General features: G+C 40.4%; 1 protein-coding gene across 9 annotated transcripts in view; it reads right to left on the bottom strand.

The window, feature by feature from the left end:
• ralgapa2 (Ral GTPase activating protein catalytic subunit alpha 2) overlaps positions 1-4549 on the bottom strand; it is a 114098-nt gene extending 109549 nt beyond the window's left edge. For all 9 annotated transcript variants that reach the window (XM_035994939.1, XM_035994937.1, XM_031288614.2 and 6 more), the window contains exon 1: positions 4266-4549. In XM_035994939.1, the coding sequence (XP_035850832.1) occupies positions 4266-4371 (106 nt within the window). In that variant the 5' untranslated portion in view covers positions 4372-4549. The remainder of the gene's footprint in view (positions 1-4265) is intronic.
• Between the last annotated feature and the right edge of the window lie 10964 nt (positions 4550-15513).

Genomic DNA, 15513 nt, shown 5'->3' with positions numbered 1-15513 from the left:
TTTACCAGCTGATTCTGTGGCTCATTCTTTCATTTTTAATCTTCTTCTCAAGGAGCTCTGCTAAATGCCCAGACCATAATAACAGAAGCTGTTATCGTAATAGGCAACACCACCAGACAGAGACCTGTTAATGGCCGTCTAGTGTCGCCTAACAGCAACAGCAGACAATCGTGTCTTCATAGCTTTTAACAGTGTCACTAACAAATGTCCAAATAATAATGTTTTTTCCCCCTCTACTTATGCAAGGAAGTCTCATACTGCTTCAAATGATGTGTCTTTGTCATATAATCAGGGTTGTCTTATATTTTGGCCAATGATGTAATTGAAATCAATTTGTACAGATTTATTTTCACTTTGACATAAAAGAGTCGATTGTTTTTGTGCTTATCAGTGCAAAAAGCTTCATTAATCCACTACAATGTATAGGCCCTGTATGTATTTTCATAGTGAAACTTTAAACTAGTTTAACTTTAGTGTGTGATAACCTGTAAGGATATAAGAGAAAAAGACCTCAAGACCTTTAATAGTTAATAAAAGTAAGTTAACAAAACATTTGTTATTGCTTACTCTGGTAGATATACCACTTGGGGGAAAAAAACTAAGTGTCGACATCATGCATACATAGTGTGGGATAAAAGATTATAAGAGGCTGACATTATTCACAAGTCTAACCTGAGTGTTTTACAAAATGGGAAGTATCAGAAGTCGAGTGATCGTGGCCTTTACTTCAGCCCCACAGAGGACCTTGTTGAGAGCCCTTCCAGTGTTGTGCAACCTGTGCTCATTGTTTCCTCTGGTGCTTCACCTTGTGATTTCATCTCAGCGCTTAACCCTGACCTCAGCAACACTTAGCGCACGCACATGGAGAAAAATAAGGTGTAATGACAGACACTTTATTTAACTTCTTCTCAAGATGAGTGCAGGGTTTCCTTTAAAAACATTACCTTTGGCTATAAACTCACACGCAGGCACTCACAAACACACCTGACTGTTATCACTAACAACACTTGCACACATTCACTGTTGTTCGCATGCAGTTCACCAACAGGTTTAAGCTTAGATTGATTACAGCAGTTGAAGAGAACAAAAGGAAACAAACAAAAGCTCCTTAGGATATAGCTTGTACAATTCAGTTTATAGGGTAATGTAGTTACTTGTGCTTCAACCATTGGGCCCATGTCCAAGCCCTCATTATAGCAAAGCATACAGAATGACTACTAGCTCCAGCAGCACTGACTGGTCTACAGCTGTCCTGGCACCAACATCTCCTTCTGAAATCAATGGATATTCCTGCAGACAAACACTCCTGTGTACAATCAAATTAGTGAAATATTTTCTACATTATTGCTAGCATTTTGACCATCTACTTCTGGCTTGGAGGAATTGGGGCAGTTGCATGCAACTACAAATGCAGAATGAGTTGAGACCGAGCTTGAAAATGACTTTAAACACGAAACAGTCGTTTGTGCCTCAGTTGAGAGAAGCAGTGCATGATCAGGTGGTTTGCTGGCCTCCTGTAATTAACAACCTTAGCCAAATCCAGCCAGGCATGACCAGCAAATTAACATGCAGCAGCTTTCACACTCTATCCCACAGATCTGCTCAGTGAGCAGAAAACCAATACAGGGCCACTCTGAAAATAGCCCAGACCACAGATTGTCTTTTCAACTCCAATACCACTGATACTACGACTAGTTTCAAAAAGCTGGTTATAACAGATTTCTGGTCCTGGTACTACAAAGCCACAGAGACAATGAGACACAACTTACAACATATTTGACCATTTTAGCTTTTTTGTATAGCTTAACGGACAATGAAGTTGAAGGGGGTCTACGACAAGGTCAACAAGCTGCTAATAACTCAAGTTTTGTACAAATATTGGTGTGACACTTGAACTTTGAATTTCAGAGCCCCCTAGAAATTTTGGCTGACATATAAAGCAAATTCTCTGCCATCACAGGTTATGGCAGTTTTGTTTAATATTACTTAAATACACCAGAGTTGATGACATTTTACAAACACCATATGAGGGAATTAAGCCTGACAGCCTTATTTTTCATCTGAGGTGAAATGCTTCTCTTACAAATATAATGAATAGTATGATTTACAAAAATACTGCTGTCAGCAATTAAATGAGGCCAGCTATATTCCCTCAAGTCCCTGTCCTGTCCTCCACAGCAGCACATCTCTCATCACTGCTTCCTGTCCACACAGGAAGCAGCAGCACCAGTAGGAAGTCCTTCCTTAGCTGAAAGCACGGTGAAATCAGGGAGGCTGGGGGACATCAACATGTTGGCCCTTCTATCAGCTGCTGGACAAACAGACCAGCCTTATCTTTAACTGCACATGAGGGAAAGAAAAACACAAAGGACACGCAGCCTCCACTTTGGTTGTACTAGTCGTGACATTGAAGGTGTGCTATGATAGCAAAACAATCTAACTTCCAACAGTTTTTTGCTCAAGCTTCTTGAAACTATTTAGCTGATAATGGCTTTCACAGTTGTGACACTGTGCAAGAAGTCAATAAAACAGCAAACATACCATTGTGACTGATGCATGCTTGTCTGATGCAAGCATGCATCAGACACGTTCCACTGATTTCTACTGCAGACATACAATCACTGGGAAGTTGTGCCCGAAAGTGCCTAATTTTCCATCATCTGGACGATATTAATGTGGTTCACAGTTCTCATGTCTTGATGAATTTAAGTTAAATTTGATCAAAATCAGTCACAGCAAGATATCTTAAAAAGGTTCAGGAATCAAGTTATATTACTTTTTTTAAATACTGTAAACCATGGCATTTTGGCAAATATCAAAACATATCAATAGAGAGACAAAGCAGTAATAATGATCAGAATATCAACTTCACCTATACTACTTTATTGTGTAATGACGAGTTGATTAGATTACATATTAAACTGCAATGGTTAGAGACCTTCATCCTTACCAGAGACAAACTCTACGGGTACAGAGCATAAGTGACCTACTTTGACTGAAATTCAGTAGAGAAAGAACATCATACAGTATGTTGCACTTATAATGAATCCAATGCAGTTTTCCTCCATAGCTCACAATTCCCTCCTGACAGCTTTCTTCCTCTCCACACTTTCCTAAAGTATTCACTGACCCCGTTTTATGTGCAGTCCCCAGTAGTATGAAGGTCATCTTGGTTGTAACAGAATGAATACTCAGGTGATATGCAATGAAAAACGTATATCTGCATACCTACCATACACCTGAAGTTACACTATAAAAAAAAAAAAAAAAACCTTGCTGTATTGTTTAGATGTGTTTTTGAGACACGCAGACTTAGCAAAACAGAATGGACATAAACTATTTAACTTGCATGCCCTTTGCCTTCAACTTAAGCTACATGTTTTGCAAAGTGGATTTGGACTATTTAGCCATCGTGATTGTTGATCAATGAATGAAACCATAAGAGTGGATTGGAAATAGGTTCCATTATATGTAATACAAAACTCTGATGTACAGCACAAGTCAGGCTTCTACAGTACAGAGCAATTCCTTCGATTATCATAGTGAAGGAAGACAGGGCTGGAACAACAGGTACACAACAGTTTTATGACGGTCATAAATACTGCACTTCCTTGTCTAATGAAAGAAACAAAAGGACTTCACCTGTTTACTTTCGTAACGTTTACATTTTTCATAATTTTCAAATCAAATATCTCTAGAAGGATAGAATAACTTGATAGCAGCTCACAATGCAACCAGCTAGAGGAAAGCTATATTATCACTTCAACCTATTAAGTATTAAAACTGTGGCTTGTTTGTAATGTGTCGAGACAGAGAGTTGCAATTACTGGGTTTTTAAAACAGCCAGGGTGACACAGGGCTAAAAGACAACAAAGGTTGTGGTAACGTTAGACAACTGCTTCTTTACGACTGATGCCCTGACAAGGCAGCATCGGTTAGCATTGGCTGGCTAGTTAGCCGCAAGGGGAGCTAGCTCATTTTAGCTAGCATCCATGCCTTTTCACAGTGCGACTTGTCTGATATTAGTACGTAAAAAAAAATCAATAAAAACGTGTGGTGGATGGCAAACACTTCAAATAGCAAAGGTGGTTTTTAGAGGGAATTTTTAGTACCGGTCAGTTAGCTTGCATTTGTCAGCGCAGTGACAGTCAGCCAGCTAACCTGACGCCTTGTCTGACGTTAGCTGTCGGCTGGTGCCAGCTAGCTAGCTCGGCTAGCTAAGCCTCGGCGATGCAGCATCAAAAGCCTGGTGACATTTAACTCACCTAACAGTGACCGGAGGTGTTTGAGCCGGGTCAGTACATCCTTCTTTGGGTCCAGAACTTTCTGTGTAGATTTCTTGACGTCTCCATGCCCCCTTCGAGTGAACATTCCGCTGTAAAATGCAACCGTGGAAGCTGAAATCACCTGTGTTTCACCATACACCAAGCCTCCAATGTGACTGTCACTTTCCTCACCACCACTCTATGTCTGCTCGGTAAACATTCGTCTGACGGCCACTAGTGTCCTGTTTTTTTGTGTGTGTGTAAACACGGAAGCTCAGCCTGACAGAGAGGAGTGGTCACATTATATGAATACGCCTCCTTGTTTATAACCGTTTCACCTTGCACTTCCAGTTGGTTTTAATACATTTTCATTGCAAATACAATTTTCTGTTTTCATGCATTTTAATGACTCATTTCAACTTTCAATTTACTTTACTTAGGCCTACATATTTTTGAGTTTAAGCCCAAGTAGTTTAAGGCCAAGCTATGCATCGTGACAACAGGGGGTTTGTCTCGTTCAAGTCCCACACTTTTGCATCTTGAAACAAGAGAGAAAGACAAGCTTACTTTCTTGTAGTAAACTTTAGGTTGAAGACTAGCACTTATCTTCAGGGACTTATTGATTTTACCTTCGCTCCTACGATAGAGGTTTTATAAATGGAGGCTGGGGTCTAGTTGTTGCAAAAGCTCATAAACGCCCTCTGGTGTTTAAAATAGTTAAACACAATTCACCGGGAACAACAATATACTGTATAACTTATACAGTCTATGGTATAAATGCATGGAAAGGAGAAGAAAGAGTTGTAAAGTTGGATCTCTTTAATGGAAATAGCCAACATGTTTTAGATTAGATTGTGTGTATGTTTGGGATAACTCTGCAACTAAATAGTATATTCTTAATGCCTATTTTAATCTGCAATTATTTTCTTGATTATTTTTTGATATAGCCTAAAATATCAGGAAAAAATGTAAAAATGCCCATCAGAATTTCCCAAAGCCTAAGTTGTCATATCTAAACTGCTTGTTTTGTCTGACCAACAGTCAAAAAAATAAATATCTTTAGAACCAGTGACTTTGGGGCATTTTTTGTGCTTAAAAAATTATCATTAGGCCTATTAAAGTAAGTAAATTATAGCAGTAGTCAATTATTAATTTTCTGTCAATTCACTTATTGTTTAATTAACTAAACATTTACAATCTAGACTTTTTCACCTTCTCCAAGGTCTTCAAGAAAAGGTAAATTATAATGCATGTTTTAACACACTTCAAGAGTAGAACAGTGTTGTATTTAAATGTATGCACTGCAGCAAGGACACATTTAGCATAGGCCACATGTCTGATATTGAAAAGAAACTGGATAACCACAGTGTAGTGGCTTCAATGTTTGTGATTAATACATTATCTGCTTTTCATTCACACCTGGCCAGGTGAGGAGACAGCTGGAGAGGCTTCACCAGCGCAAGGCTGCCGGGCCGGACAGCATCAGCCCCAGGGTCCTGAAGACCTGCGCCAGTCACCTGTCTGGTGTTCTCCGGTATCTCTTCAACCTGAGCCTGAGCCTGCAGAGGGTGCCGCTGCTGTGGAAGACGTCCTGCCTTGTCCCAGTCCCCAAGAAGTCGACTCCATCTGGCCTCAAGGACTACCGCCCCAGTTGCTCTCACATCCCATGTGATGAAGGTGCTGGAGAGGCTGGTCTTGGCCTACCTGAGGCCACAGGTGAGATCTTCTGGCGGCACTGTGAGAATCACATTTTTTGATTTCTCCAGTGCATTCAAAACCATCCAGCCACTACTAGGTGAGAAGCTGCAGATGATGGGTGTCGGTGCATCTACAGGCTCACCACAGTTTGTCCATCTGGACCGTGTTTTGTCTGGTGTGGTGGTGAGTGGTACGGGGGCTCCACAGGGGACTGTGCTGTCTCCCTTTCTGTTCACCTTATACACCACAGACTTCCAGTACAACTCAGAGTCATGTCACCTACAGAAGTTCTCTGATGATTCTGCAGTTGTTGGGTGTATAAGGGATGGACAGGAGGGAGAGTACAGAACACTGGTGGACAACTTTGTAGAGTGGACTGGTAAGAATCACCTGCTGCTGAACATGGATAAGACCAGAGAGATGGTGATTGACTTCAGGAGGAAGGGAACGTCTCCGCAGCCCCTGTGCATTCTGGGTGGAGATGTGGACATGGTTGGGGAGTACAGATACTTGGGTGTCAACATCGACAACAGGCTGAACTGGAAAATCAACAGCACTGCTGTTTACAAGAAGGGGATGAGCAGACTCTATTTCCTGAGGAAGCTGAGTTCATTCAACATGTGCAGCAGAATGTTGGAGATGTTCTACCAGTCTGTTGTGGCCAGCGCTCTGTTCTCCTCCGCCATCTGCTGGGGCAGCAGCATCGGAGCCAGCGAAACAAACAGACTGAACAAACTGATGAGGAAGGCTGGCTCCGTTATTGGCTGCAAACAGGAGACATTTGAAGCTGTGGTGGAGAGGAGGTCACTGAACAAACTGTTATCTATCATGGATAACCCCGACCACCCTCTCCACCCCACAATGGTCCAACAGAGGAGCACCTTCTCTAAGAGGCTCCGACAGCTTCGTTGTTGCACGGACCGCTACAAGAAATCATTCCTACTACAGGCAATAAAACTTTTTAACACCTCATCACTGGGTGCTAGATAAGACTCTTAGACATCACATCTGCACTAAATGCAACTTGCACAATAGGTTTATCTACATCTTTATCATTATGAGTTAAGCAGTTGTAGGCTACATTTTGTATTCCCAACTTGTATTTATTTTAAATATTTGTTCTTGTATTCTATCCTATTATTATTTCATGCATATTGTATGTATGTATGTATATTGTATCCTATTATTTCATGTATATTGTATCCTAGTATTTTATGTATTCTGTGCTGTGTGACTGATATTTTGCTGCTGTAACACTGTAATTTCCCATTTTTGGGATCAATAAATATCTATCCATCTATCTATCTATTTATCATTACAAATAAAAATGTGTGCAATTTTATTCGTAGACTAGACAGTTTTCACTGCAGACATATGGACTTGTCATAGCATGATAAGCACAGGTGAATTTAATAACATTAACGATGGCTACATTCCATTTGAGGGTTTCAGTTCCAGGGCTCTGGTATTGTGCATGTAGGTACATGTTGACTCTAAATGAGACAGTCATCGTAAATGTTATTGATTACACAGTTTGATTGATTATTACAGTGCTTTTCCTGCTATTAGAAGTGTAAATAGGGCAAATGTGTCTGTTGTAAAAAAGGTCTATTAAGGTGTAGGTGTTTTTTTCTGAAACAAGTTAATGCACATCAATGCATATGCCTTCACTGTATCTTACTGTATTTAACTGCAACTCAAAAATATTTTTTAGGTCACTTTATAGACAAAGCCTGTATTAAAAATACTGTGTCTCCCTACTAATATCCATAACCAATTGTTACAATGCAGTTATGAATGAACCAAGGAACCTACTGTAAGTTCCAGATGAAAGACACCTGTATTTTTTTATATTCACGCTATGGTGAAACTTACAAAGAGAAAAATGGTATAACAGCTTCACTGCTCATTCAAGTCGCTGCCACTTGACACTTTTTGAAGAATTAATATCAGAATACAAGGGATTTTTCTTAAAAATAGCAGAGCTCTCCTGCAGTTAAAGTATACTCATGGTTATGCTAAACTGAACAGAGTTCAGTGTGCTAATGACTTTAATGGATTTTTAAAATAATTTGTTCTACATGTTTGTGCAGACAGCAAATTCCATCTTGGAAATGAAAAAAAGTGTTTATGTTCTGAGATGAATCTTAAGTTTGAAGAAAATTGGATGAATCCGTTAATCAACTCCAACAAACCGACATTCCGTGCAATCTCACATCTGCTTGTGTTAATCTATCTGTCTTATTTTGAAGGCAATTAATTTTGAGGCTAAGCTGGGGAAATTATTTTATTTACACATTTTAGACACATCTCACTAAAGACAGAACTTAGACTGTAGAGCTCAACTTGGTGACTGAGAAAACTTTTCAGATTTATGATTAGTCTACTAATAAAAAAAGAAATAAACATATAATCATGACTGTGCCACTGTCCCCACTATCAAATACCATGTTATGCAATACTGCAGTTTTTGTTCAGACTTTGTATTATAAGATAAAGTATTATAATATAAAATAATAGATATATTTCTTTAATTTATTGTACTCACAAAAAATTCAAGTGAGACTCACTGTGAGATTCGGGGATGCCTAAATTTACCAGGAGATGGCGCCTAAACCATTGGGGATTTAAGGCAAATACACATACCAACACAAGCTATACATTTCATTGAGTTTCTGTATATTTTCATGAATAAAAAGTACACATGCACGGCCTGCAATTATAGGATTTTAATTGTATAAACAAAAGTGAGAAAAGTATTTCAAATGGCAACAGGGAGAGAAACTAATCAAAGAACATGTAACAACAGTATCATAAAGGAGTAGGTTTTGTTTGAATAACTCAACTCTGAAAGTAAAATAAAAGCATTGACAAAAATGTCAGTGCTTAGAAGCTAACTGTGAAGGATCTTATACTCAATCAAGGAGACAAGTCTATTTTTTTTTTCATCTACCACCCTCACATATTGAGCATTGAAAATGTTTTGAGTGTTTGTTTCTCTTTTTCAAGGTTCTGCACAATGGATGTCTTGAATGATAGGAGAGGGAACAGAGGGTGGTGAGAGCAGAGGCCGAAGAGGAGGAGTAAAAAGAGGAGTAAAATCAGCCTTTGCCCTGCAGTTTGGTATGACACTCATTATCTGAAGTGGGCCATTCTGAGAAAGGAGGAGGTTGCCTGTCACAACAGATGTTGATTATACAAAACAGGGTAGTTTGGAAGGATGCGTGAATAAAACACAAGCTCGCTCGCTCGCTCACACACACACACACACACACACACTCACACACACACACACACACACACACACACACACACACACACACACACACACACACACACACACACACACAGGGTTATTGTTGGTGCTTTGTCACCAGTCGTAATTGATTGTAATCACCATTCCTTCTTGGCAAACCTCCCCTGTTCTTGAAGTACAGGTTATTGCTCATTATCTAAAATGGCATGGACCTATGATAATCTATCAACAATAACAATGGGACTGCATGTTTTCTTCCCTCTTTAATCTTGCACCTGGAAGTATTTTTGGGTCCAGCTCATTTCTGAAATGATATACCATAGACTGAGACAATTCAACTTTTACAGTTTGCTGTAGAGCCCTACACTTCTTTCTCAAAGATAGTTCACTGCTGAATTAGACAATTATGGTGCCAACTGTGACATTACTTTTGAATGAGATCATTTGTTCTCATTTATTCAAAATGGGATTTCCAGAGTATAAACCAGCATAATTTATTATTTTTCATACAGGCCTAGAATTGTCAATTGCCAGTGCCTGGCAGAGAAATTATGGCCTCATCATGACCAAATGGTGGCACTGTAGCCTTACAAATGTAGACCTGCCTTCTCATGGCCATGCTGACGGACTAATTCCAATCCAAGGTTTGAAAAGCACTTGTCTGCTCTAAATTGTTCTTATAAAGAGCTTGGAAATACTTGACTTTTCTCCTTATGTGGTTATGGATTTCCTTTTTGTACAATTAAGTGCCATTAAAAGCTAATGTATCCTGTTAAACCACATTAAGGTGTTGGGGTGGACAGTGGCACAGTTATCCATCCGCATATTGTGAATAGGAGCCCACTCTCTGGGCATTTTTTGAAATCTATATTGGACCATTCAGAAACTTCAGGATCAAAAGGATCAAAAGGGAAATGTCCACAGGGCTGCTGAATTTTCTGGCTGTGAGACCACCCACAGCTGCTAAACATAGATGAGCTATGGAGCAATGAAATGATGAAACAAAACCAATCTGTTTGACTCAACCAGGCTCACAAACGTGTAGTATCTAATACAAAAACCTTTCTTAGTTTTTTGTTCACAATTTTTTGTTAGCCCTTAGAAGAGCAATCATGAAAATATTATTTTGATCAATTGTATTAAATACATGTCATTAATTAAATACATTTTAGGCTCACTGTTATATTATAGTATATTGTATAAAGTATTATATTGAAAATCCCTTATTGAGTCATTTGATAACAGCCGTTTCTACAAATACGGCAAAAACAAGAGCCTGTAATTTGACATGACAGCTCCCACCAGGGGTCGTCATGGTGCCCTTAACCACCAAGGTTATCTCACAATTAACAAGTTCAAAGCACAATGTTTATAATTGTAGAGCCTCTTCCTTTTATTTTGGAATGCTGAAAATGTGTGCCTTTTTTCTATATCACAAAATGAGGAAACACATTGTGTTTCCATCCTTAATTCTTTATGTCATACTTTTCAGACACTACAAATATGAAGCTCTGCATTTGGATATAAGCAATTCCAGAATCTGGTGTTTGTAATGCACACTGTAGTTTGGAGCACATCTCCATAGAGGTTAATGAGGGGGCACTCTGAAGTAATTAAAGCAAGAGCATTATAAGGCAGCAGTTTCACATAAGGCACTCATAGCAGCATAACCCATACTTAATTAAAACTCTTTGCTGACAGCATTCTGTATCTTCTCAGGTAATCTGCTGTGAAATTAATAAGTAAGGAGAATTGAATGACTAATGTTGGCAAAGAAAGGCGATTTTTTTTTCATGCAGTATGCATGACAGGGGTCTCTATCAGGAATGTTTGATCCTTATTGTGCTGAAAAATACTTCTTCAGGTTTTCACCGTAATCTGATTCCAATTTCACCTATGGAGTGACACCTTAGCAACAAGCAAGGAGGACGTTTAATTGAAATGTCCATGCTTTTAATTGGATTCTGTTAAGATGTGAAATTACCTCCTGAATTACAGTCTTGTACCTTTAAATGCTGATACAGAATGGTTTCCAGCGGTGATCAGTTAAGGAGCTGAAATAATGCCTCCGTACAGTTTAGTGCTTGAGAGACATTGTGCCATGCTCCTAGTAGCATGCATGGGATTCTATCTTCTTTTTTTCTGGTGATATTTCTTTATCAAACTCCAATATTTCACAATCACGGTATACACTGCTCTTTGTCATGATACTGTATTTAGACCCACGAAGGCCTATTACCAATCATACTGTGGCTGCTAGATATCCATTGCAAGGCAAGTGAACCAGGCATTCATGATATCAAAGTTAAGCTGAAGGTGTTAGCATTCGGCTCTGACATGTTCCGGTAAAGTGTGGGTGGTAGGCAGCGAAGCTTCCTTCACCTCCTTGAGGGTTGTGCTCTTCCAACCTCCTATATTGAGATTTGTCAATTTTTCCCATTCTTGGACCCGTGTCACCCTGCGGTGGCTGCGCAAAACATCCCTGCCTCCTCCACCAACATCCATGACCCCCTCTGATAAGCTTGGAGTTCATCCCTTTCACTGACTAGTTTGCTGGCAGATTGAATGCCCATGTCTACAGCCCTGTGTCACCCCGGCTGGCTCTACCTGTGTGTGGTTGGATCAGCAGGTGGCTGGCACACTGTACAGCATGATACTGAAACCATTATTTATACATAACAGTTCGCTGTGTGCTCAGCAAAGCCATGTTTCCTGCTTTGGGGAAATAACCACCTTGGTTATTTCATAATTCAGAAAAAAAGTAGATTATGCCTTGATTTATTCTAGGGATGCACAGTTTGGGAATAGCTTGCAAAAATGTTCTGTGTGATTCTAGGATTCATATTCAGTGTAAGAGTGAGGATCCGAAAAATGTGAGGTCATTAGTAACTTCTCTGTCCAAATCCCCTCTTTTCAGTATACTGTGTGCGTATGTGTGTGTTTGTTTGTTTACCGTGCCACGGCTGGCCCAAGTTGGAGCCACAGGAGTGTGAAATAACAAGCACAAGAGGGATTTCACGCCTTGACAGAGCTGAAAAGGTATGTTTTTGTCAGACAACTAAGTCCATTTCCATCCCCGACAAACTTTGTTTACTTCCAACTAGTCACTCCCTAGCTATTTTCTAAAAAAAAAAACCATACAATTAAACGGAAAAATTATATATGGGTTCCCACGGGTATAGTGTGTCCAGGTTTGCTTATGCTACAACTCTGGCCTGTTTTATCGCTGTTATCAGTGGCACACGGTGCATCATTAGAAGAAGACAAACAGCTCAGTTTCTTTTTGGGAGGCAGACCCGCTGACAGAAAATCAATGCGCGGTTTCCCATGAGCACCTAATTAGCTGGACACTTGTGCACTGTTGAAACACGGGCCAGATCTCTTTGTCTGCTGAGTCGATCAGGTGAAATGCATTAGAGACACCTTCAGAGCTGATAAAGTGTCAGAGAGGTGAGGAGTAAACACACAAGTGACACTTATGGTCTAGCACGTCTCACAACCACTATATTCTTTGGCAGACTTGATTTGAACTTCGTCCACGCCACGGAAGCATTTCACACTGAGGGCAATATATGTTTATCAAGTAAGCTTTCTTATCTCACAAACACCTCCAGTGATATTTGTAAAAGTCAGTTGGCTATAATAACGCAGGGTCAGGAAACAAGTGCTGAGTATATAGAACAAAAATAGAAAAGTTGAGTGCAGTGCAGAAGGCAGTTTTTCTGCATAGCTCTGGCTCAATTGGTCTCTCACTAGAAATTGTAAACATTCAATAAAAAGGGATCTAAAAAATCTAAAATGTCCAATCCTATTCTATAACCTGTTAGAGTGACACTTGCGAATTTCCACTATGGACAAGGTGGCAGTACAAACGCAGATAAACGAAGGGGAATAAAAGGGACTTCTCATGACAAACTTTCTGGAAATGTCAGCCTTTCATGCTTTTGAGAAGACCTATTTCATATCTATTACAGCAGGCATTCTGTGTCCGATTTTTCAGATTTGAGTCCTCCCCGCACTGCAAATCCTCTGCCAATCTTCTGCCCTTAAGAATCTCTGCCAGCCTCGATGCATTATTCCCCCTACCTCCTCTCTCCCCCTTTTGATGTGACAGAACAAACCGCGACCTATTAGGATTAAGGCTTTGAAAAGATCTTTGAAGCCGCTCAAGGTTCCTTTAAACTGGGGAATGACAATATGAGCTGTGTGGCAGCAGATGCTGAATGGAGTGATTGCTAGTCCTCCTCAGCAAGGTCTGCTGTCACACAACACATAGGCATACAAACACTCACACATGCGCGTGCGTTCGTGAGTGCACGCACACACAAACAACTCGCAGCAGCCGTCCTTTACCCAAAGCACTGCAGTTGTCTTTTGCAATACATGTATTGTGCTCACAAATGCAGATTTGGTTCAAGCATTTTCCTTTTTTTTTGCAGTGTTTTGCTGTCAATTGTCAGAGCTGAGTTTGGCTCCAAGCCTTTACTGTATCTGAACTGTTGCCCAGGATGAAAACAAACAAAAATGAAAATTCCTTGTATTTTTTTCTATAATGATCTGTTTCTGTTTAGGACACAGTCATGTCATGCATCATCGGAGGCAGGATGCTGAAATGTGAAGGACGGGGGTAAACACGGAAAGATGTGGGCTGCTGCAAACAGACATGAAAGAAAGAAGTCGTAACCCACTTGTGTGTGCTAACGTAGTCTGTATGAGTGCGTGAGAATGAGAGTTTTGTGTCTACTTAAAAACATAATGGCATGCTGTGGGAGCAGTTTATCTGGCAGCATATTAAAGGAGTTCAAGGTGTCCCACTTTTCAGCGCAAAGATTCTCAAAAGCACAGAAGAATTTTCATTTTATCTTTTTTTTTTTACGATGCCTCAACACTGACAGAGCCCCTGATGATACTGAAATGCCGCACTGATGCAAAGGAGAGCCAATTAAGTAAAAATGACATCCTGAATGCTACCTATACACTTTACTTCAGTCGCACAGACATGGCAGAGTGCAAGTACCATTGCTAGGCATCTCCTGCAATCAAAAAAGAATTTAGCTTTCTTTTATCTAATCACTTCTGTGAATATCCCTTATCATACCTGCCTCGCCCCCCGAGGTAGCCAAGGACAGATGTGATATCAAATATTCAAACTGGGTGATTCCTAGAGAGATTTATTTCAGACAATTTCACAGGCGATCCTATTTAGATATTCACTGTCTGTTTTACATTGGTGTCTGGGGTTAAACATGCCCCGGTGTGAGATGTCACTGAGAGACAGTCAATATACAGATAGCTGGTCTGTGGAGAAATGAAGCCATGGGACACAGAGGGTAAAGGCTTCTCATTGCACAGGCAGAGAGACAAGTTCGCAGGGAGCTGCCACCATAGAGCACATATTGATCTGCCATTGCATCTTATCTGTGTGACTCTAGATTAAAATGCTCAACATTGGCTCTCCCTCTCTCTCTCTGCCAGGCTGAAGGCCTTTCTATATCCCTGAGTGGAGGAGCTCTAATCTCCCCATGAAGTATTCGGAGCCTATCACTGGAAGAAAAACGCACAGTTCTCATTGCAGAAAAAAGGGGAGCTCAGAAATTAAACTGCTTAAAATGCTCCCCATCTAAAAATTAACTGGAATGATAATCGGGTTTGATCCGCGCTCTGGGTCTTTTGATTCTGGTGGTTTCTTTTCCTTTAAAGAATGTTTTGCTCTGCGCCCCCCACCCCTTCCTTTCCGACTCCTGCTTCTTCAGACGCTGTTATCATAATCCAAACAATTGGCTGTTGTAACTGTATGTATTCCTCTTGTGGGAAATGGCTGTGAATCAGATCCTCTCGGGTCTTGTTTAATGTCCTTTCCAAATGAGTGGGGGAAGAGTTGAAGCTCTGACAAAAAAACAGGCAGGAATAAAGGGGAGAAAGCCTGGGCAGACAGACGGATGAGCCTCAGGCTCCAGGGCTTTGACTTTGGCCAAACAAACGTTTGTTTTTCAAAGTGTTTTTATAGTGGGAACGATTAAGGCGGATGTGGACCAAAGTCCCCCGCCACCCCTGCCCATCCGTGGTCTTGTCAAACGGTGCATTGAGAAGAGGGGTCGCACCTGTTAGGGCAGCCCAGAGGAGCAGGACCAGGATGATATTGAGCAGGGCTTTGTGGGTATCAGAGTCAAAACAAAGCTGTCAGCCAGGGCTCATTCATCTTTGATGTTCATTGATGAGGAAACTGGTGGGCCTCAACAGGGCATTGTTTCCTCTAAGTGGTGCCCATTGATAGCCAGAAAGCCACGTTTGTTT

The sequence above is a fragment of the Sander lucioperca genome, chromosome 18 (assembly GCF_008315115.2).
Source record: "Sander lucioperca isolate FBNREF2018 chromosome 18, SLUC_FBN_1.2, whole genome shotgun sequence".
Lineage (NCBI taxonomy): Eukaryota > Metazoa > Chordata > Actinopteri > Perciformes > Percidae > Sander > Sander lucioperca.
This window is presented reverse-complemented; position numbering and strand designations above follow the sequence as displayed.